This window comes from Dermochelys coriacea, chromosome 2, assembly GCF_009764565.3.
Source record: "Dermochelys coriacea isolate rDerCor1 chromosome 2, rDerCor1.pri.v4, whole genome shotgun sequence".
Taxonomy (NCBI): domain Eukaryota; kingdom Metazoa; phylum Chordata; order Testudines; family Dermochelyidae; genus Dermochelys; species Dermochelys coriacea.
The window spans coordinates 121446430-121471685 of NC_050069.1; the positions used below are offsets into that span (position 1 = coordinate 121446430).

At 43.4% G+C, this 25256-nt stretch overlaps 1 protein-coding gene across 1 annotated transcript in view; it reads right to left on the reverse strand.

Annotated features, from left to right (window-relative positions):
* The window catches only part of NQO2 (N-ribosyldihydronicotinamide:quinone reductase 2), a 78046-nt gene that overhangs the window by 46457 nt on the left and 6333 nt on the right, over nt 1-25256 (reverse strand). Inside the window, 1 exon segment of the mRNA XM_043508393.1 lies at nt 20765-20892. Within this exon segment, the coding sequence (XP_043364328.1) occupies nt 20765-20885 (121 nt within the window). The 5' untranslated portion in view covers nt 20886-20892.

Sequence of the window (25256 nt, forward strand, 5' to 3'; positions counted from 1 at the left end):
CCAGGACTTCCAGTTCTCCCTGCTTGTTTCCCAGGCTTCTTGCATTTGTGTATAGGCACTTGAAACAACTCGCTGATCATTCCTCTTTCTCAGTATGAGGCAGGAGCCTTCCTCTCTCGCGTTCTCCTGCTCATGCTTCCTCCCGGTATCCCACGTCCCCACTTACCTCAGGGCTTTGGTCTCCTTCTTCCGGTGAACCTAGTTTAAAGCTCTCCTCACTAGGTTAGCCAGCCTGCTTGCGAAGATGCTCTTCCCTCTTTTCGTTAGGTGGAGCCCGTCTCTGCCTAGCACTCCTCCTTCTTAGAACACTATCCCATGGTCAAAGAATCCAAAGCCTTCTCTCCGACACCACCTGCGTAGCCATTCATTGACTTCCACGATTCAACGGTCTCTACCCAGGCCTTTTCCTTCCATGGGGAGGATGGACGAGAACACCACTTGCGCCTCAAACTCCTTTATCCTTATCCTTTATCTTCCCGGAGCCACGTTGTCTGCAGTGATCCGCTCAAGGTCATTCTTGACAGTATCATTGGTGCCCATGTGGAGAAGCAGGACGGGGTAGCGATCGGAGGGCTTGATGAGTCTCGGCAGTCTCTCCATCGCAGCGTGAATCCTAGCTCCTGGCAAGCAGCAGACTTCTCGGTTTTCCCGGTCTTTTAGATGGACTAAAAAGAACTAAGAAAAGAGCAACAAGTATCAGGAGGCTTAAGGGGAGGATTTATCAGGAAAGATTAGAGCTAAATGTGTATAGTTTGGCTAAGAAGGAACAATTAAAGAGGTCACAGAAGAACAAGGAAAGGACAGAATCCAGAAGGAAGAGAGGGATATAAAAACTTTGTACAGGTATTTGACAGCTGTAAACATCAGAGATTTGAGCAGAATTATTGAAGATGATATAAGTAGATACAAATGAAAGTAAAGGGATGATATTAGCAAAGGAAAAATTTAGACTCCGTATTAGAAAAAACTTCCTCTAGTTTGAGGACCTCCTACTATAGGGGTGGGCAAACTTTTTGGCCCAAGGGCCACATCAGGGTGGGGAAATTGCATGCAGGACCATGAATGTAGGGCTGGGGCAGGGGGTAGGGGTGCTGGAGGGAGTGCGGGGTGTGGGAGGGGGTGTGGTGTGCAGGAAGGGGCTCAGGGCAAGGGGTTGGGGCAGAGGAGGGGTGTGGGGTATACAAGGGGGCTCAGGGCAGGGGGTTGGGGTGCAGGAGGGATGCGGGGTATATAAGGGGGCTCAGGACAGGAGGTTGGGGTTCAGGAGGGGTGTGGGGGGGCTCAGAGCAGGGGGTTCGGGTGCGGGGTGCAGGAGGGGTGCGGGGTGCAGGCTCCGGCGTGGCACCGCTTACCTGGAGTGACTCTGGGGTGGCAGCTGTGTGCAGCAGGGCCAGGGCAGGCCCCGGCCCCGGCCCCGGCCCCGGCCCTGGCCCTGTGCTGCTCTGGGAAGCAACTGGCACGACATCCCTGCGGGGACGAGGGGGCAGAAGGCTCTGTGCACTGCCCTTGCCTGTGGGTACCTCCCCCAAAGCTCTCATTGCCCGGGACTGGGGAAGCGCAGCCAAGGGGAGCTTCGGGGTAGGTACTCACAAGCAAGGGCAGTGCACGGAGCTCTCTGCCCCCCTCCCCCAGGGGCCGCAGGGACATGGTGCCAGCCACTTCTGGGAGAGGCATGGGGCCTGTGGCACCACGGGGGTGGCAATCCTGAGGGCCTGATTCATAGCCCTGAGGGGTCGGATCCAGCCTGCGGGCCATAGTTTGCCCACCCATGTCCTAATAGAATGTGGAATCTCCACAAGGAAGTGGCAAAGCCCCATTGTTTGGGACACTTACATTCTCTGGGTTAATCTTTAGTAGCTTCTACTGTGGGAAACAATCCTACATTGTCAGGGGGTGCTGGAGATGACAATGGGGGCCTTTCAGCTCCAGCCGCTAGGAATGGTCGTATCTGAGATGGCTTACATTCTTACACGAATTTTATGCAGAATAAGATAAAGAGCTGCACCACCAATTTACATGATCTAATCCAGCCCAGATTAACAGTGATCAGAAATTATTCTCTCCTAGTTCTTTGGTGATCCACAAGTCTAGTGGCCTTGATCCAGTTGCCAGTGGGCATCCACATTACAAAAAACACCACCTGAAAACAGACACTCCTGAGGGTTACGCTGAGGGTTTAGTCATGAGGAGATGTTCCTTTTATCCCTGGCTCAGGAAGATTGAGGCACTTTAGCAGAGGAGTTTGGGAAAAATGGCACTTGCTGCTGTTTATGCCATAACTGAGGCTTCCCAGGTTTGGAATCAGGACCTTTCAAGACCAATACATTCCATTAAAAATACCTCCCAGAACGTACTTTCAGTACCTTATACATGAGGTGGGTACAATAAATGATTTTCTTTTTTGTCACTACTGGAAAATCTCACATCTGTTCTAGTGGAGACAGATCTTTCTTTCCATTGCCACTCCACTCATCATTTCCTTAACAGCACTGTCCTTCACTGTGAAAACACAAGGAATTCTGTCTTTAAGAACATCCTGCTGATAATAGCTCATCTTAATTAATTAGCCTCTTACTCCACCTTTTGATGTTCTCTGTATGTGTATATTTATATATCTTCTTACTATATGTTCCATTCTATGCATCCAATGAAGTGGGCTGTAGCCCATGAAAGCTTATGCTCAAATAAATTACTAAGGTGCCACAAGTACTCCTTTTCTTTTTGCGGATACAGACTAACACGGCTGCTACTCTGAAATAATAAATAGTAACCAATAACAGGCCAAATAATGAATCCTTGGTGAAACTCTATTGATGTCAATGGTTACACTAGAGATGAATTTGGTTCAATCATTCTAATAATCAGTACAAGCCACAGAGAAGCATTATTTCCACTATTGCTGGAAACTTTCTCACCCATCACCATTGTGTTCACTGCTTTCTGCTTCACATGTGCTTTCCTCTCTCAGCTGGTGTCTTGAGAATGTACCTGTGGGTGGCAATTTTCACCATCAAGCCACATATTGATTGCTAAGTTTGGATCAAAGTGGGGGGACGCGGGGCGGACGACACAGTGGAGTTTTTGGCTCTGGAAAGCTGAGCTCAACCTAACATCTGACTTTTTTTTTTTTTTAGCGTAAGTTTGTGAAAAGTGTGTGTGTGTGTGTGTGTATATATATATATATTTAAATGTAGGTGACTAAATCCTCCAATCCCTGTTTGAAAAAAATCCAGTGGTGAAACCAGTGCTAACTGACTGAGTAAGGCAAGAGTGACACTTTTTTGCAGTCTGTAATGGGCTGTGGACACCCTCTTCAACTTCCCAACCAGAACTTAAATAACTGAAGATGAAGCTAAACTCAGATAATCTTTCTCAGTTTTACACTGAGCTCATTGCATGCTGGGGAAGGACTTCTGAAGGTTAGTGAGTGCTGTGTGAATAACTTGTGCAGTCCATCAGTATTTACTAAATATCATGCTTTGATGGTGACTCAGTGCTTTCAATACATGCACATGGCTTCCACAAATACGTGGGAAAGCAGCAGTCCTAAAGTTGCTTCTTGGGGTTTCTGAACTGAGATGCTACTTGGCCTGCTAGCACCAGCTTCTTCTTTTCACAACATTGCTTTTGGAAAGTAGTATTCTCAAGGAAGGAGTATTACATTTATTATCAAAGGACGTATTTCTCCCTGTCTCTCTCTTTCTTAGGGACAGCAATGTCCATCTTGATGACCGCACTGACCCTCAGTTCCCCTCACTCACCCACTTATTTGACTGCCATCCTCAATCAGCTCACGGCAAAGGTCATTCACTCAACCTTGGGGTAGCCTGCAAGATGTGTACACAAATAGGATTTGACGTGTCTCATTAAACTCTTGTTCTCCCAACCTTTACTTTGTTAGCACTTGTTATGATATGCCTAATTGCCTTTGGAGCAGGGACCATGTCTTTATATGTCTTTACACAGCACCCAACACAATGCAGCCATGACCTGGATTATGCCCTAGACTGAATTACTTCTCTGCCCTCTTGCATGTTTGTCATCTGGCTGGACCACTGTCAGTCCCCTCCCATCACACAGGTATTCCAGACCTATGGAGAACTCTCTGTGGACTCCAGAGAAAGGATGTTGCTATGGATGCAACTGACTCTTTTCCCACATAGAAGAGGGAGAGTTGTGTGCAAAGGGGTCCTGGCATGTCTTAGGGACACAATCAAGCCCACAGTTCCCTTTTCATTTCTGTTAAGTGATTCAAGTGGTATTGTTATAATTTATTTCTATGGAATGTAGAGTATATTAGGAACTTTTCAAAGCACAAAAGACACAGGGCTTGTCTACATGATCAGATAGCGCATGGCAAGCCGGGCTGTAAATCTACAGCATACTAGCTTGCCATGCACTATCTAGCTGTATGCCACACTGTGCCGACCCTTTCTATAATGGGATTCCCCTTTAAAAGGATGGGGGGCCCCAAGGCCAGCTGCCGCTTATAGAAATCTTGACAGCACATGAGGATGTTGCTTTTGTGAGGATGGCCCTGGCCTCCCTTTCATTTCCTGGACCCATGCAGCGCCAAGGGGCTGCGTAGGGTTTGTGGGTAGGCTCTACAGCCTGGGCTGTGCCTTGGTTAGTCCCCACATCTCCTTCCTCTCGCTGCCCCCACAACTAAACATACTCAATATATTAATAGTTTTTAAAATCAAGACTAAGGGAGAGAGGAAGAAGAATGGTTTTGTTTGAGGGAAGTAATGTGTCTGACAAAGAAGGAAACAGTGTCTCCTGTCCCTGATGTGTTTGATGACTAGAGCAATCTCAATCTCTGCCGTCAGCAATAATAAAAGAGCCTTACCACAAGGAAAGAGCTGGAATCACGAAAACCAAGGAAGGATCTTCAGCAAGACCCAGAACCAAACCAAATAATATGAAGGAAACCAGAGAGTCAGATGTAGGTGTAGTTCATAGCTATTGATCCACAAGCGAAGTCACTGGGATGCCAACCAAGGGCCCTGATCTTGCAAGGGCCTGAATGCCTCCTGGAAGGTACCTTCAGTTCCTGTTGATGACAGTGGGAGTGGAGGGCACACGTACCTTACAAGGAGTAGACCCCAAGAGACTGAGCTAATGGAATGTCACTCTTTATTACACAGTGATCTATGTTTATTTAGACAATGTGGGTGATACAGATACCGATACCCTCATAATCATTCATTTTGTTGCTAAATCACTGACTTCAGGTAAAAGCCTATTTGGTACTGAAAGTCATCCGATGGGTTTAAGAAATTTTAAGAAATTGCCATTAACTAAAGCAGCCATGTAACAGTGTGGGTAATTAGTGGTCAGGATATCTTAACATAGAGAGTCTCTCACAAGTATAAGTGAAAACATGGATACATACTTTCCTTAAATTAGTCACAATCCAGGCCAAAAGATTTTAGCCCAGAGTAATTTCTATTAAAGTTTCACCTGTATATTTACATTCCAACTCCCTTTCTTGGAAGCTAAGGTCTCATTCAAAAGAATCTTGCATATGTAATTATTGGAATAGTACTCAATATTTCTAATTTGGAAGGATGGAGGGCTGAGTTGATCTTGCCAGGATTTGAACCTATGGTTCCAGGGACTCTTAACGTGCATGCTTTGGTAGGGAACATCTTTTTGATCTCTGTTGTATATCATCTAGCACAATAGGATTCTCATCCATTCCGGGGGCTTCTAGATGCTACCATAATGCAAATGATAAAGAATAATAATTGGTCTACCGGTAGGGTGAGCCCCATTGCAAAACAAAAGACTGTGGCATTTCCCTGTCTCTGTCAGCCACTTTTGAGTGTGTGTGTGTGTATTTTTCTGCTGGGAGTCCTGCAGAAGTACTTCGCTCATAGTGAGTAGTACACTGTTACTTTATGTACACTATATAATGTTAGAACAAAATAAAAGCACATTCAAACCAACTCTGTTCAAGTTCCTTCAAACTGATGTTGAACATCGTGAGTCTGAAGGCCTCACACTTTGCAATGTCATCACATCATGCAACAATTCACCAAGGTTCATGGTGAATTCTCCATCACTGCCAATTTTTAAATCACGATTGGATGTTTTACTAAGAGATCTGCTCTAGGAATTATTTTGGAGAAGTTCTGTGGCCTGTGCTGTGCAAGAGGCCAGACTAGATGATCACTGTGGTCCCTTCTGGCCTTAAAAATCTATGAATCTATGCATCAGAATGCACCCTGATGATGTCATCAACCTAAAGAGCCCTCTCTCTTAAAGTCTTGGAGAAAAGATAAACTGCTTAAATTTCCTGCCCCCTGCACTCCATCCATGAAGTGTTGGCTCTGCTGGGCTGGCATCTCAGTAGCTATCTCACCTTGTCTGTTTTGGGTTTGTTCAACCTTATAGCTAAGCTCTCATCCCCTTTACATTTGCCCAACACTGCTCAACAGTGACCCTGTAAATCAGTTAGAGAGTGGTGTTGAGAAACACAGAAGAGAAAATTCCTCCAGTTCATCTACAAAGAGCGTGGCTAAAATATGCTGCATGAAGTAGGAGAATGGGGACATCCTTAAGGGTCTGGCAGCGATGTGCAGGGTGGCCCCAGAGCAGTAATAACATGATATCTCAGCCATGCGTAGTTCACCCATCTTGAAAAAGGAAGCATCTTAGTGATGAGAGAAAGCGAAGGGGACCACATGCATAATGAAACCATACTATGAATAATGAAAGTACCATCTATGGTGCAGGTATCCTTTTCTGTCTGAAATCTGGGTATTTCATTTTTAGTTTATTTTTAATAAAGAAATTGCAAATTATGTAATATATATGTACACTCTCATTATGGCCTGGAGTAATTTTCCTAACTGTTCAGAAAACATCTCCAAATGATGGGTTTATGGCTGAAAATACAGCACACATGAGCAGCATCACGAAGGTTATAATGTTGTGTCACTGAAGCAACACTTTAGTTGTCAGACTAAACTCCCAAATCCCTTACCAATACCCCTGAACTCTCAAGGGGTAGGCAGAGCAGTTTTGACCTTACATAACTTCATTTATTATATACGTCACAGTTACGTATGTCTATATTGAATAGTTATAAAAAGGTTACAGTTGAACCTTTATGAGCAGGCAAAGAGTAAAAATACAAGTTGCTAGAGTGCGCTGGATTGGCCTCCTGTACGGCCAAACCTCAGTCCCTCAGCACAGCCTAAGTATATAGGCTACACACAGAAATGTTCAATGCAGCTCACAGCTGATCCATACCAGAGCTGGATTAACTCTCCTGTGGGCCCGGGGCTAATAGATTTTGTGGGGCCCCTGTATACAAGTTTTTTCCTAATTTAAAACAAAATGATCACAACTATGGCACTGAGGCTATTAACACTATACTAAACTTACCTTTTAATTAACATAAAGCTGTCCTGTGGTTACATTTCAGTCTTAAAACATGTAGAATATAGTTAAGTTAATTCAAAATAGCCTACTTCTTACTTTAGAACAGCTGTTATACTAGTTTCTTTCTGGGAGGGAGTTTGAGTGCAGGAGGTGGGCTCCAGGCTGGGGCAGAGTGCTGGGGTGCAGGAGAGGGTGAGGGGTGTAGGCTCTGGGAAGGAGTTTGGTGCAGAAGGGGATTCTGACCTGAGGCAGGGGGTTGGGGTGCAGGTGTAAGCTCCGGGTTGGGAGGCATATACCACAGGCAGCTCTTGGCTGGCGATGCAGCTGGGCTCAGGCAGGTTGCCTGCCTGCATGCCGTAGCCAAAAACTGTTCCTGGGAGTGGCCGGCTGCTGGCACATCTCTGCCCACCCCTGGGGGAAGGGGCACAGCGTGTCTCCATGCGCTGCCCGTGCCCTCAAGTGCTGCCCCTGCAGCTCCCATTGGCCGGTTCTCAACTAATGGGAGCTGCAGGGACAGTGCTGGGGGCAGGGGCAGGAGGTGAAAGCAGTAGAGTTTGTCACAGATCTGCTGGCCACCCCCTTGCACTGTTATGGATAAGGCCCTGCAGAGTCCATTTCTATTTTATATGGGGGAGGTAGACCTCTCCTGCATGCCTTCCCAACATGCTGCCACCTTCCATGCAAAGTGGAACTACACCAGTGCTTCTGTTTTAGGGTTCCTGGGGGATGGATTAGGAAAAAAAAGACATTGGGGTTTGCTCTTTAAGGGAGTTCATAGGTTAGAGGTCACAGTAGAACTACATAGAAGGATAATGGATGGGGTGAACATAAAACTATGATATATAATTGCAATAATGTGAACTGAGCCAGAGTTTGTTGACCTGTTCCACTGAATAACCTAGAAAATTCAATAGTGAGAAACCAGCTCATCCATATTTCATTTCAGCATGTGCCCACCCTTTATATTACTTTTCTCATTGTCCTTAGTTTTTGTTTTTTTTAAATTTCCCTTTCACTTCTGTGCTTCCTTTGTGGATTACAACTACTTACCTGAGGCCAGTGAGAGCTGCTCAAGGAGTTCTACATAACATTATACTGTATCACTGACTGATAAATTACTCTTCTGCTAAACATTTCCTTCCCCACCATAAATAATTGAATTTGGGCCTTCACAACCCCATGAGAAATTGAGCAATGAATGTGCTGATTGCCAGTTGTTTAAATGTAGCTTTGTTACATGCATTGTGTTATGCCCGGGAACTTTTCATTGTTTTTCAGTGCACATCACTTTATGTAATTGTAAATTTTCAGTCTACAAAATGTCGAGCGCCAGATCGTTAGCCCTGCTCTAGCCCCTCTCTGTGTTGGCTGTAAAGTGGGACAGCTGGGGAATTCCCCAGCAAGGGGAATCCCCAGTTGGTGCTGAGCTACCCCTTTCAAGAACCCACATCTGTGCAGGGGGCATGGGCAGAGCTTGCTGCTCTCTGTCATAATGGCCCTTAGAGAATTGTTACACACTGCCACAAGCCACCGACTGCTTATCTCCATGAGTAAGGGAACAATGATGGCAGAAAACCTCCTTGGCTCACCTGCCTACTTAAGTGCCATGCTGAGCATAATTTGACCAGATCCAAGAATCTGATGCCCTAAAATCTAAATCCACAACCATCAGATTGTTGAGTTTTATTTAAATTGGACATTTCCAGTGACATTAATCCACCTTGGTTTTAAATTTCAAATAAAAAAAATATGTGTAACAAGCATGTATACATAAAGAATAATATTAAGGGCCAAAATCTAAGGCCTTTACTCAAGCAAAGATTCCAAATTTTGCCTTAGTAGGTACTGCAGGATTTGGTCCTAAATATTTACATAAATTATTATAACTAGTACAAGAGCAGTGAGGTGTATATTTTAGTCTAAAAAATTCTATAATAAAGATCTCCTCTACCCTCCACTGAGAAAACAACAGAAAAAAACGTTATTGTTAAATGCGAGTAGTTTGCTCAACGCTTTCAAAGACAAGTGCCACAGAATCAGATTCTGTTCTTGGTTACACTAGTATAAATCTGAAGAAACTTCATTGAAATCAGTTGTAACTGAGATTAAAATCTGGTTTAGAATCTTCTGAGGAATTCAAAAGTTAAAAATCTAGATAGGGGAGGTTAGGCTTAGTGTCTTTATTGCGGTTTTTAATACTGACAATCGCACAATTTGGCTTCAGAGATTTTTTTCCCCAATGAGAAAAGTGAATAAAATAAATGTACTAGATCTGTTACAGAAACTACTGTGGGAAACTCAATAATCAATTCCCAGTGATCTCAAGGGATACAGCCAATGCTCAGAACTTCTGAAAAATCAGTGTGTGTATTGAGATGGGTAAATTTTGGATTTACCTGCCAAATTTGAAAAATAGGGTCACTTCTTACATGTCTTACATATAGTGCCTTTTATCTCCATGGGTTCAAAAATATATGTAATAATGCATAGCAATAGTGTTCCACAGGTTAGGGCAGAAAGTTAAAAACAAACAAACTATTGCATCCAAATGAAACTGCAGGGGAGATGTATATAAGTGATAAGTTAGAATTTGACCAGGATACTGAGGTTAACAACCTGTACTTCCCAAAAATGTCAAGAGATCCTTAATACCTAGGACCTTTAATATGCTTTATCCAAATGCAAACAGCACAGTGTTTCCAGTGTGCTGTCTTAGAGGGAAGAGTGCTACCTACTCAATCCCCGTTGCCGCATCCTTTCAGCATCCTGGCTTTTTTCCTGGAGATCTCCCATCCATATACTGGTGAGGCTCAAGACACTTGGCAAACAATTAGTTTTAACTGTCAGTAGAACACATTGTACCGTTTCCTTAAGTAAAGAGGAAGCATTTTCTGATAGCTTGCATCAGCCATATCCTTGCAGTGTGTGCCAGTGAGGGGTGAGAGGTGATGGTGATGATAAAAGGGGCCCTGCACACTCTGGGGATCTCATAAGTCTAGATAAGGTAAATAGCAATTGAAAGGTCAATGAATGCTATAATTGATCTCCAGCCAAGGGAAATCATTTCTTTCAGCAACAAATACAGGCTTAGAACAAGGTGCTGCCTCTATCCATGGTGCTTATATGGCCCCCATTTCCTTAACACCTCGCAATCTTTAATGCCCTTAGCTCCACAGCTCTCCTGTAAGATAGAGAAGTGTTATCCCCATTTTATAGATGGGGAACTGAGGTACAAAAAGACTTTCCCACGGTCACACTGGAAGTCAGTATCAGAGCAGGGAACTGACCCTATATCTTCTGAATCTCTACTGCCTTATGCCCTGGAATTCTGTGTGGGGCCAAAGAAAGCATAGAAGAACTCAGGGTTGTAGGAATGTGGGTTTCAAGGATCATTTAAAAGTTAGCATTTTTTCAAGAGCAGAATCAAAGAAAGTAGTGAGGGGAGAGTCCAGTATGATGGCCACTCACCACCAGATAAAATGGAAATGGATCTGCCACGGTATCCTCACTTTTTGCCTCATCAGTCAGTAAAGCTATGCAAAATATGCCTGTTCCTGTTTGTACAGTGTAGTGTATAAGAAGTGGGTCATCATAACCCTATAAATAGTTTGAACCCTTTAATAGCTTCACTGGTTTGTCTGTTTTAGAAGCTAGCAGAACCAGGCCAGAGCAACAGTGTCTGTATGTAGCTAAGCCTGGCATGTTGTACATCGCTAGTACACATGATTATTTGGACCCCATTGTGTATTTCTTCCATATTACATTTGTTGTGTAATGAACAAAAGACACAACACACAATTTTGGCAAAATGAAACCCATGCATTAGCTTCACATGGCTCTCTTACCCTCACGCTCCACTTCATGTTTTGGGTTCATGTGCAAATGACAATTCAATGAAATCTGAAGCATCGCCAGCAAACATGGGAAAGGTTTGTCAGTTTCACTGTGAAATGAAACTTGCCTAAATCAACTTCTTCGTGGACTCTCCTCCCACTGATGAGTCCTGGGAGTTTCCCTTCTTGGAAAGTTTTCTGTGGCTCATGCTCTCCATGATAGCCTCTCCTCTGATTCCCACTGGCTCTTTTGAGGAGCAAGGCAGCAAGCAAGCCTATTGTGCCCCCTCTGTCTGGTGAAGGGTTTTCAGGATGACCAGAGTTGAAAACATTATTCTAAGAGGTTCTTTTTCTTAATGAACCTTAACATGCAGCAGATTTGCTATGGTTTAGGTTTTGTTGCTTTGACAGCCCCTCTCATGGGACGGATTATGACTATGCAGGTGCATGGGAGAGTGGAGAGAGTGCATGCCTTCATGGGGGCTAGCCAGCCTCAGGGCCACATGTGGGACTGCAGGAGACCCCTGCCTTAGTCTGAAAGGTTTGGCCACCTGCTTGGGGCAGGGTATTCTGTCCTATAAGCTGGCACCAGTCTCTAAACAACCAAGTAACAAAATAGCAACTCAGGATTCAGCTGTCTGCACCTTAAACAAAGAGGGGAAAAAAACCCTTCTCAATGCAAGTGCTTGATTGCAACACTTAGGGCAAGGCACTGGCCTGGGTTCTACGTTAGCCTTGAAGAGCTCCTCCTCTGTCCCAGTCTCACCCAGCTCTGCTCCTGAGCGAAAGGCGGCAAGCCTTCTTAAATGGCCTATTAGTTCCTGATTGGTCTATATTTTCTCCTGACCTTTCTAGGCCTCTGGAGGACTGTCTTGTTGGTCACCTGATAGATCCTATCACACAGTCACAAACCTCAGAGGAGCTTGGATGTATGGTTTTGGCTCAGGTCCCTAACTTTCGTACTCCCTGTTAAAATGCCATAAATATTGAGTGACCCCTTACAATTGCCATAATCAACATTTCTTTACAGGGCTAAAACCTAGAGGTGGGTCAAGAGAAGAGTCATCTGTCTAATGCTGAAGAAAATCTTGATTGTGCCTCACGGTTTGCTTATACCTGCTGATGAAAATTCTCTGAAACCAAAGGGATTCTGGCCTGGGAAGAGTATGGGAAGCATGGGAAGAGTCAAAACTGTCAGGGTTTTTTGCTATAGTGGTATCAGACATAGTGCACCGGCAGCTTTCACTCGTGTTTCATCCACAGCCATTGCCTGTGACTGTTGTCCACTTTGATTGAAATTATTTGAAATCATGATATGACCCTGGTTAGCCATTTGACCTCCACACTACCCATGAGAACTAGCTGAAGTATTTACTGTTATGACTGCATCCTGAATGCTGGGATGCTGCCCAGTATTTTGCAATGTTATCCACTTAACAGTGATAAACGGACAGTAGACTGTAGCTGTGCCAAAACTTGAATTACAAACCTGGGCCCAGATTTGTCAAAAGATTTATTGTTGTTTGGGATTCTTTTGGTGAACTGGGGCAGGATTATATTTTGTTGTGTGACCTGCACACAACGTGGCCATTTCCCTTGGTTTCAGCCTAGAGTCATGTTGAACTTGATGGTTTCAGCAGAGAAATTTTTTTTGAGGTTTTGGGTTCATTCAAATCTGAAGTGGAGTAAAACTCATGGGAAATGAACAGATGACAACTGAAGCGGTTTGGCACAAGTCCCTGTGTATGGAAATAGCCAAATGTTGCATGAAAGATAAAGTTCTCTGCCATTTTCACCCCAGAACATTTACTCCATCAATTTGAATATCTTATTTTGTTTTACTCTTTACTTCCAGGCTTTATTAAACCAAGGAGAGATGGGCATGAGCTGAAAAGTTCAGATCTGAATCCCAGTTTTCCCAAAGTGCAGATGGGTTTGGCCTTGGGAGTTTGGTTTAGGTCCCTCTCCAAGGGCAGGTTAACACTACAAACATATATTGGTATAACTACGTCTCCTCTCAGGGGTGTGAAAAAGCCACACCCCTGAGCAACGTAGTTATACCCACCTAACCCCTGTGTAGTCAGCGCTATGTTGGCAGGAGGGCTTCTCTCACCGACATAGCTATCGCCTTCTGGGGAGGTGGATTAAGTATGCCAATGGGAGCAGCTCTCCAGTCAGCATAGTAGGGTCTTCACTAAAGTGCTGCAGCACTGTATGTAAAGACAAGCCCTAACTGAGACTCATTTTATTGCTTTCTTTTTGGCTTTTCCCCTTAGAAAATAAGGAATCTAAATTTTGCTTCATCAGGTTGAAATATTTGCTGTTCTGCTGACTAAGAGGCTAGTTTCCAATGTGGGAAATAAAACAGTTTAGTCCTGAACAATACCTAAGGCCAAGACTTCTTTTCCTGTTCTGTTTTCAGTCCACCTGGCTGATATGAGCTCCACTCTCCCTATGGCACTCCCATTACTAGATCTGAGTGAGAGAAAAGAATATTGGCATTGAGATGTGCCATTGTTATTATTTGGTGAGCACTGCTGATATAAAAGATGTAAATAAAGGCTGCCCCAAGGCTTAAAAGACAACACAGACAAGACAAGATAAACTGTGGGGAAGAGGAAGCTATTAACTTAGAATTTTTTTCTTTGGCAGTTTCATACTCTGCCCTCCTTAAAAGTGTGTGGGGTGGAGCACACATTTGATCAGCCTGGCTTAGTGTTTGTGGCCATATGGATCTAAGAGAAGAATTTTGCCCCAAGATGTAGTGTAGAGATAAGGCAGAAAGATGGGCTCCAAGCCACAAAGTTCAGAACCTGATCCAGCAACAGGTCTGGATACGAATTACAGAGTTTGGTGGGGTGGGGTTGGGGCTGAAGTTTTCATTTGGGCTCATCTCTAATAAAGAACAAAAGAGAATTCCAGCAGGAATAATGAGGTGAACACGCTTAATGGCATGGTAAACTGTATCCATCAAATTCTAGCTGCAATATTCCCCCATCATAGAAATACGATAAAACCATGAATTGCACTAATTCAGGGTAAACAAAAGATGTCACTGTCAGACACAGAAAAAAAAGACAGATTGATTTAATAAATCATCACACTGAAACTGTTCACACTGATATGTCATCATGATACATTAGCAATTATTTTTACTTTCTTTGTATATAGAATGGGAAATCACTGAAGATGCTTGTGTGTGAAAAACCCTAAACCTTACTTGTAAGCTCCTTGGTTTCTTTCAAGTGTTATAGTAATGCTTCCAAGTTCCTGTAAATGCCCCCACACTTAATACTCAGTCTGGAATGTGAAACCACCCCGGTTGACCCTAAAGAAGATGCAGAGTGAATCACTACACCGACATGAAAGAAGAAGAATGCAGAGAATAGAAAGTATGTGAATTGTGAAGACAGAACTCAGGGGAGGTGGCAAGACAACAGGGGAAGTTTACAAGTGTACACAGTGCTAGACATGGAAGGGGAAAAAACAGTTGGGAAAATGATTTAAAAACCTCTGGCACAATGTGAGGCCTAATTTCCTCACGTTCTCTTTGATGTCAGTCAGAACTCCCATTCACTCCTACGGGGTTGGATCGGCTCGGATCTGTATTTTGTGCTCAGGATCAGTGCTTTCCTCTTAAATTCTGAGCATCTTTAGAAAGCTATATCTATATTGCGTGTTTAACCCCACTTCTATAGTCATTTCAAATGTCATACTTTTCCCTTCAGTGCTGAGTCACCTTATCACAACATATCATGGGCCAAATCTTGACATCCTTACTCAGGACCAAATGCTGCTCTGACAGCTATCTGGGAGTAACTCTTCCATTGTGTAAGGTTGTAAACTTCCCCTGTTCTCCTGCCATCTCCCCTGTGTTCTGCCTTCACAAATCGCATACTTTCTGTTTTCTGCATTCCACTTTAGTGGAGTTCCTATGAATTTACAGCAGTGTAATGAAGCAGAATTTGGTTCTCAGGTTTTACTCAGATAAAACGATTGACCTGGACCATCTCCCCAAGATCAATACTTGGATGTCAGCCCCCCTTTACCCCTATCCTCCCACTTCTTCATTGGCATTTTCAGTTGACACCATAACCCCATCCATGGAGTTTTTGAAGGGTTCAGGAACTGTATGAGAACCAGGTACAGTGAGGGGGTGGATTAGGGGAGGAGACTCATAGTCCCTCCACCAGTCCCTTGGGGAATCTGCTGAGAGGTTAATAGCCAGAGGCTGTATTTATTCTCTGTGAGTCCCCTCTACTAGGGGGAACTCCCCCTTTAGGGGGAAATCCAGGTTCAGCCACAGGTGGGGGAGTCCCTGGCATTTGGAGCTGGGGGGAAAGAGGGAATAGGGGGACCTTGAAGCTGCCACAGAAGAACAATGGCCTCTGTACAGATGATGTCTATTGGATCCCCCACATTTGCCTGGATCTTAGGGAATCTGCAGACTTGGGAGCTGATCCTGTTGTCTGTTCTGTAGCAGGGCAAACTGTCCCCAATGGGAAAACTCAGAGTTTTCTTTCCCTCAGGCCCTTCCACAGGAACAACAATCTGGCTCATGGAAACCAATGGAAATTTTGCCTGAGTAAGCAATCTCAGGATCTTTTGGAGGGGATTTTTATCCATGTCTCTGTATAACAAATGGGCACAAGGTATATTTATAAGATATTAATCAGTTGCTGGTCAATATTTTCATTTTCTAATAACCGTAGAACTTGTGTCCACAGGGCTGCTTCCTTTGACTAGACTGAAAACAAATACATCTCAAGCATCTCGTCAGGGGTGGGCGCTGGCAGTGCAGCTTAATGGTTAGAACCAGGCTGAGGGCACTAGCAACCAGAGCTAGGGGTCAGAGCTGTAGTCAGGAAGGGCAGGGTTGGGCTGGAGCAAGACAAGAGTATGGCAGGATAAGAACGACTGGAGCTGCAAGCAGAAACGTGGAGCACAGTGGCCAATGCTGAGCTGCTGCTGAGCTTGAAAGCAGGCCTGCTGGCCCTTCAGTCAATCGGGTGGGCTGGCTCCAACCACAAGTCAGCTGAGCTCATTCATCAGCCTGGAGGCTGGCTTGGTTAGTCAACAGGCTCAGCTGAAGGTACTCAACCCTGACACATCCTAACTGGCTAAAGAAATAGCCACACAACAGATTTTTCAGTCATCCACCAACACGCCTGCACCACCCAGAAGTAATAAGTATTGCAGTGGGATGTAGGTAGCCCTTACTCTTTTCTGTGTCCTGCATATTTAAATGTAAGGCATTCCACTTCTATCTGCTAAGGGGCACAGCTGTCCGGGCACTCAGCATGGAGAGGATCTTACCAAGTGAGTTGCAGGCGCTGTCTTCTGTTCTGGGAATTCTGTCTTTGCTCTTTGTTTGCCTGCTGGCTTCCTCAGTCTACAATAAGTCATCCAGACTGAAAGGATATGATTTACACTTTGTGCCTGGAAAACAGAATGGCCTTGGTTCTCGTTTGCGCTGAGGCCTTTTACAATGCTTTGCCAGTGTAAAGGAGACTTGCAATGGACATCCATTACATTTGTATCCACGTTATGGACGCTTTGTTGCCAGAGTTGTGTATAGAGGTATTACTGTGAATGAGAATGAGGCCCAAACTATATGATGTGGTGGTGATGTGGTTGCTTAGAGTAATATGGATACCTTTATACTCTCCAAATATTACTAGTCTTCTACATGGACGTTTCACGCTGTGTGAGAAAATCAACTCTTTTTTTTTGTTTTTAAATGTGTGATTCTCTTGAGTATCAGGCCATGTCTACACTACAGCTATATTGATGAAAGCGTTTTTTCTCTCACTGTGGTTAATCCACCTCTCCAAGAGGCAGTAGCTAGGTTGACAGAAGAATTCTTCTGTTGACTTAGCCACATCTACACTAGGGTCTCAGGGCATGAGATTTTTCACAGCCCTGAGCAAAGTAGCTAGGTCGATCTAATTTTTAAGTGTAGGCCACATCTCAAAGAAAGTTACTAGCCCTGCTAGCTGTGCAATATATAATTCTATTAATGCTATTAATAATTATTTGTATTAATATAGCACTTAGGAGCCCCAATATAGTCCTGGACCCCATTGTGCATGGTGCTGTACAATTATGCAGCAAAAAGATAGCTCATGCCTGACAGACCTTACAATGGAAGTATAAGGCAAGAGACAACAAATGAATTCAGACAGATGGGGAAGCACAAGGAAACATGGAGACGCTATTGGTCAGCATGATAGGCCGTGATTTCAGCATACTGGAAGCCTAATCCTTGTCAAGTTTTTATAGGAATTATGGCAAAGGAGAGTTTTAAGGAGGGATTTGAAGGAGGCTTGTGCACGAGTTTTGCAGATATTTATGAGGGGTTCCTCCCAAGTGTGAGGGGCAGCCTCGGAGAAAACAAAGTTGTTTGTCTGATAATTTAACCAGTGGGAGATGGAAGCTGGCATCACGGACTGATCAGAGGTGGGAGGTGGTGACATTTCAATAGTGAATGAGAGATGACAAGTAGGTGTGGGGGGGGAGAGGAAGGGGACAGGCAGTGAAGGACCTTGAAAGTGAAGACAAGTGGCTTATTTTTCATGAGGGGGTGACTTGGACAAAGCAGCAGGCTAGGAAATGATCTTTGCAGCAGCATTCTGAATAGATATGAGTGGGGCAAGATTGCATTGGTCAAGGCCAGAAATAAAGATGTTGCTGTAATTGAATGATGAGATGCTGAGAGCTGGGGTGAGCATTTTAGCTGTGAGGATGGATAGGAAAAGCCAAATTGCAGAGATGTTCTACTGAAAGAATCTGCAAGATCTAGATGCAGCCTGGGTGTGAGGACCTAGAGAGAAATCTGAGCCAAAGATAACACCCAGATTGTGGACCTTAGTTACAGTTACTTGACCATGGTGATTGAAAAAGAAGGTAGCAGGGAAGGTTTGGGGGGAATAATTAAGATCTGTGTTTTAGCCATGTTGAACTTAAACTGATGAGGAGACATCAGAGAGACAGGCTAGAACTGGGTAGGAACCAGATATTCCATTTCATGGGAAAATCCATTATACTGAATTTTTCTCCATTCTGAAATGGAACAAAAACAAAAAAACAAATACAAATTCAAAATTTCCCACAAAACAAACTTCCACAAAAATACTAGTCTGGGGTCAATTTCAGTGTCTTATTTAGATAAAACTGAAGCATTCCATTTTGATTTCAACCTTCAACAATGTGGTTCATATAAAAACAATACATTTTCTTTTGAATAGTCATTTCAAAATTAAACAGTCAAAACGCTTTGTTCTGAAAATGTTGTCAGGGGACATTTTAACATTTTCAAAATGCTTCACTTCAGGGCAGGGGGTTCTAAACAAAATGTCATTTAAAGAGATCCATTTTTCTGAATGTTCTGATTTTAAAATTGGCATTTTCCGTCAAAAACCCAGTTTCAACAAAAAAATTCCAACCAGATTTAAGGCAGGTGAAACTGTAGTTTGGACAGAAGGAGACAGATAGTTCTGACAGTGATCAGCTTGGAGATGGGAGAAGGGAAGGGGACAAAGGACAGAGCCTAGAGCCCTGTGGAACCCCCCAGAAAGTTGAAGGAAGAATGAAGAGTATTCTTTGAAGGACATGCTGAAGGAGCAATTTAAGAGGTAAGAGGGGAGGACAGAGTCACAGAAGAAAAGGGAGAGCAAGATTTCAAGAAGACCATGGCCAATTGTGTCAAGTGGGTTAGAGGAGGAAAGTGGATGAGAAATTCTTGTGTTTGTGAAAGGGGATGAGGAGAGAGTTCTAGGAGGGGAAAGGGGAAGAGAAGGCAAGCTGAGGGGAAGATCATTGTATTTTATCAATTTTATCTTGGGAGAAATTGGCAAGATCTATTATTATTTATCATTCATTATGCAGCAGTGCCTAGAAGCCTCAGCCAGGCTGTGTCAGGATTGAGCATTTCCAAATGAGCCTGAGGACTAACCAGGCCAGCCTCCAGGCAGATTAATGAGCTCAGCTGGGTTTACAGTGACCAGATGTCCTGATATTAGGGGCTTTGTCTTATGTAGGCAACTATCCCTCTGCCCCTGAAAAAAAAAAGTGTCCAATTTTTCACACTTGCTATCTGGTCATGCAAGCTGGGTTGTGGTAGGATTGGCTGAAGGCAGTCAGACAGCCCTGATTTTAAGCTCAGTAGCAGCAGCTAGTTGCCGGCTGCTCAACATTTCTGCTCTTCACCTGTCTTGTTCCTGTCCTTCTCTAGTCCCATGTTCCTTCCTGGTTCCTGCTTCGGCACCTCACTCCAGCTCTGGTTCCTGGCTCAGGGTCAAACCTCTGGTCCGGTTCTTGACACTGGCTCTGCTTCGTGACCCCTGACTCTGATTTCTGATTTCCAACTTCAGCTCTGACCCTTAGTTCCCAGCTCGACTTCCAGCCCCCCTGAGCCCGGTTCTAACCATTAAGATGGACTGTCGGCCACCACCCTGACAGGTTGAAGCCCCATTGTACTAGGCACTGTATAAATATAAAGTAAATGACAATCTTTGCCCCAAAGAACTTACAGCCTAAAGTTGAGCTAGTTTTGTATTTGGTGTTATGTGTGCAGTCACTTCATCTTTTAATGTGTTCACATTCCGGCAGAGTATTCATTTCCATAGATACCGCTCCTCAAAATGTACCAAAATTAATTAAAACAGTATTTCGATAAGAAATGGACTTGAACCTGCTCCTAATGACGTCCAAGGCAAAAGCCCAACTGAATTCAGACCCTACCTCCCAACATCGTATCTTCTTTACTTGTCATTGACCTCAGGTGAGAATGAGATGAGAATGTATCTCAGTTTCAGCTTCAAAGCTTAAAATTTCATTTCACTTCTATAATGTCATGTCTTGGTGGTTAAAGCTTAATAGTTTCATGCAAGAAATATTAAAATAGTCCGTCATGTGTAATTTGCTTTCTCTCCACCTCTCATTTTCAGTCAGCACACCAAGGATCCCAGTGACATCACAACATGGAAAAGAAACTACTCTGTTACATAAAAAGCACTTCTGCAGACTAATTGGAATGAACACTCCTCTTACACAGAAATATTGAAAGGCATCTTTCATTTTATCTTGTTAATACAAAATCAGGAAGTTGCTCTTGCTGTGTGAGTAATTCCCTTCAGTCTGGTCAATTTCAAACTCCATTGCTGATAGTGGACAATTGAGGTCCTGATCTTACACTCCTTATTTAAGTACAGCTCTCATTAAAGTCAGTGAGAGCTTTGCCTGAATAAGGACTGTATCATCCAATCCCATAGAACTAATATTAGGATTGAAAAGTAAATAGAGGGATCAGATTTACAAAACTAAATTTGGAGGCCCTTGAAATGTTGCAAATGTAAATGATCCAAAACAAGTTGAATACGGAAATCACACAAAAATCAGCAAAATCTTTCATAATGGACCAGAGGGTGAGAAAAGGTTTGGGAAGTTCCACCAAAACCATTTTTTCTGAGGTTTGGTTAAACCCAAACTTGAATTTCCCCCACCCACTCATTTAACACCTGATATTCAAAAGTACTCACAGAAGAAAGAACATATAAGGAAGACTTTAGTTTCAGCTGTATTTCTTAACCTTACTTCCAGGATCAAAAGTGAATCACAAAAGCTAATCTCAGTCGTTCTTTCAGGAACTGGGAATCTCATCTGGAGGCTGCAATGAAACAGGAAATGCATATCGCACAAGACCACATTGAGTATCTTTTTAAAAGATCAGTTAGTAAAGTCTGTTGGTACATTTTTAAAATTGCACACAAAACTTGCATTCATTTATGTTCTTATTTAAAAAAATGGATGAGGTGCAAAATTCTGCTTTCAATTGCACCACGGTAACTATCATACTCAGAGAAATTACTCAAGCAGCATCAGGGGAGAAAAGCCCTTTAGTTTTAGTGTACACAGGTTTGTTTGTATTTTATTGTTATTATTTGTATTAAAATGATTATCATCAGCAACAGAGTTGAAATTGACCTGACTGAAAGGAATTAAAAACACAGCAAGAGCAGCTTCCTTATTGCCTTTATAATATTTCTGTGCAAGAGGATCTCTCATTCCAGTTGGTCTGCAGAAGTGCTTTTTATGTAACAGGGTAGTTTCTTTTCCATGTTGTGATGTCACTGGGCTTCATGTTGTACTGATTGAAAGTGCGTGGTGGGAGCCTCCAGGCAGCAGCCCAGCTGGGAGTGCGGAGCCAGGAGCAAGACAGCCAACAGCAAATGTAAGTAATGCAGTGTCTACACAGACACTTTGTCGCCCTAACTACATCAACATAAGCATTATGCCTCTTGTGGAGGTGGCATTATTATGTCAGTGTGGTAGGACATGTATAACAGCACAACAAGGCTGCAGTGTAGACACTGATATAATTAGGTCAATGCAAGCTGCCTTATGTCGACCTAACTGTGTAGTGTAGACCAGGCGGTGGAGAGAGATGATGCTTAGAGGTGCCAACCAAGACTGAGGCCCCATTGTTCTTTACAAACACATACTAAAAGCTGCTCCCAGCTCCAGAGATTTTACCATCTACACAGACAGACAAAGTGAGGAGGAAATGAAGTAGTATTATTCCCATTTTATAAATGGGAAACTGAGGCCCAGAGAGATTACATGTCTTCCCCCAGGGCACAGAGTCTGTGAGAAAGGTGTGAATTAAACTCAGATCTCCTGAATCCCAGATCCAGTGGCTTAACCACAAGACCATCCTTCTCTCATTTATAAAAAAAAGAAAAGCAATATACAGAAATACAGATTGATAGAAAAGGTACTAAGCTCAAGGGAGCCATCTTCGTTAGTAGCCTATCTAGATTAAAGATATTTTTTAACTTTAATATTTTCAACTAACTTGAAGTGTCAGTTGTTTTAGCAGGATGTAAAAGGATATGTAGTAGATAATATACCTTTTTACAATGGAAAGTAGAGAATTAATGATAGTATAGAACAGGGGTTCTCAAACTGGGGGTTAGGACCCCTCAGGGGGTCACGAGGTTCTTACATGAGGGGGTCATGAGCTGTCAGGCTCCACCCTGAGCCCCGCTTCGCCTCCAGCATTTATAATGGTGTTAAATATATAAAAAAGTGTTTTTAATTTATAAGGGAGGGCACACTCAAAGGCTTTCTGGGTGAAAGAGGTCACCAGTACAAAAGTTTGAAAACCACTGGTATAAAGTATCAAGGGTCTTCAGAGAGATCAGAGAGAGTGAAGATGCATAAGTAACAGAGATGGTCCCAAATGAAAACCTTGTATCTCTGGATCTCAAACTTGGATGAGAGTTTTAGCTCTATAGACTGAGAGGAAAGGAAGGATGGGTCTTAAAAATGTTGTGTAAGAATTAGACATGGCCTGGATATGCAAGTCTAGAGAGATGAATAAGTGAAAGATGACACCTAGATTATGAGTCTCAGTGGAAGATAATGGTGACATCCATGGTACATGAGATAGTGGGGAAGACAGGAGGGAGAAAGATAAAGAGCTTAGTTTTAGTTGTGTTGACCTTAAGTTGTTGGCTGGACAACCAGAAAGATTGGTCACAATTTGAGTTTGGATGGAAAGAGAAAGATCCAGACTAGAGTCAGATCTGTGAGTGGTCAATGTAGACATGATACCTGAAACTGTTTTCAAACAAAATCACCCAGTTATAAGTAAGGCTGCGATTCTGTCACGGAGGTCACAGATTCTGACCTTGTGTGATCTCTGACTTCCTCAGCTGCAGTGGCTGATCCCAGGGGCCAGCCGCACTGGCTGCTGCTTGGGTGGCCCTGGGCAGCTGGCCCTGGGGAGCACCTGAGCATTGGTGGCCCTGGAGGCCATCAGGACAGCGGTCCCCAGGGGCCTTGGAGCAGCAGCTGCTGGGTGGTCAGCCCCCACCGCTGGAGCAGAGGGCCCCCAAAGCAGCAGGCTCTAGGCGCAGAGATTTAGTCATTATGGGTATTTATAGTAATAATCGTGGACAGGTCAGGGGCCGTGAATTTTTGTTTATTGCCCGTGACCTGTCCATGACTTTTACCAAAAATACCCATGACTAAATCTTAGCCTTAGTGATAATATATAGAAAGATTAAAGAAAGGTCAAGGGTGAAGCTTGGTGGGATTCCAACAAATGTGAGAAAGCATGATGATCCCTCAAACAAAATCTCTGCAGGAATGATTAGAGAACAAGGTGAAAGTGCGGTGTCAAAAGCTGAGGAAGGACAAGATTTCAAGAAGAATATGGTCAGTAGTGTCAGTCAGCCAACAAGTAGAGGAGAAGTTTGTGCAGGCCCTGAAATTTGGCATAGAAAATTTTGAGACTTTGAAAAAGCAGTACCTGTGCATTCTAGAAATGGGGGAAATGAATTAGCCCTATTTAGGTTTTGTTTATTTAAATAGCTACTTCTCTCATAGATGTCACCTATTCCTATGGCTAAACTGCCCCTTTCTCTTACCTGGATTCCTGACTCTGAACATGTGAAATGTTGGGGATCAGATCCACATCAGGATGACAGAAACTTGCTGATAAAGTACAGAACCACAATTAGAAAGTAGGATTGTTTTTAAGAGTGAAATTTAGACATTTCTAATTTAGCCCTGAGTATATTTTGATAGAGGTTCTCCTCAACATTCTGTTTTGTGGATGGTCTCAGGTTTAAAAAATACAGGGCAGAATTTTCAGATGTGCTCAGCATTGACCTTTAATGACTTCTCCTATTGAAGTTAATGGTAAAATGACAAGTGACTGTAATACAAGCAGAATTAGGCCAATACAGTGTAGTTTTGAAAATCCCACTCATAGATGATTAATGACACTGCTCAGAATATTAGCTGACATGGAAAAATGTCTAAAATTAATATAATTTAAGATTGGGGTTATTTTTTACAGTCTAGAAATGTGTTTTCGGTGTAGGTACCAGACCAGCTCAACTTTTTTTACATGCATACCACTCCTGCAATGACTCCTATACAACAGAGTAGCAGCACTCAGCCTTTAGCAGCCGAAAAGCCATCACATCATTAAACGAAATTTTGAAAAGCTGCAAACAATTGAAACAATATTTAGAATACCAACAACAGTATGTAACAAGTTTATTGCCAAGTAACACCTGAAATATTCATTAAACTGCTAATAATGGTTACAATATGAGCACTTTGACCTACGGAGAGATCCGGTTGGCCATCATTTTCCAGAAGTCTGATTCTGTTGACTTTGCTGACACCCATATGTCTGTCTCCATTTGTGTTTTTATTTGAAGTAACAATTTTCTCTCTTCCCAACCATCAAATTAATGCCATGGTAGGTCATCACCTGATGCTTCACTCCACCCTGAGAAGAGAGTCGTATGCATGCCTAAGGAGAACCACAAGCTGGTTAAAGTGTGGCTCTACTCTGAAAAGCCACTATGGAAGACCGGCACCTTCTTACTCTACAGAAGTAGTCCCTGCATGCAGTTAGAGTTGGCTGCTCACTTTGGTGCCCAAAGTACGTTTTTTCCTGCTTTTTACTCCCATGAGTCCTCTGGAGCCACGTACAGCTAAGGGAAAATTAACTGGATTCCATTCCATCTGGTGCATCAGCAGCAGAGCAGTTGGCTAAATTCCTGTCCATTTTACATGCTCAAACTCATTGAAGACAATGAGACTATATTGGCATCAGACTGAATCTGAATCCTTCTTGTGCTGTCAGACATCACTTTAGGGCACAAACACCCCTGTTTACCCTGCTGTTTTCTGGAATGGCTACCTTGATCTGTTTCTAGCATTTAATTTTTTTTTTTTTTTTTAAAAACAAGGATAGTTTGTTAGCCTATTGCCCTCCCTCAACCTGGAGGCCCAGTGGCCTATTTTTTGTCTGGACACTACCCTTTGACCTGTCTGGCTTGTGCAGCCCTACCTGGAGTTAAAGCTCCCGCTGGCATACCTCTCGGAGTCCTTGGAACACAAAAGCCTTCCCACCACATCAAGGTGCCCAGGGAAGGCTAGGCGTCAGCAGAGGACATAATTTGGTTTGAAGACCCTCTATTACAGATGCGGATGTGCAAGAAGGAC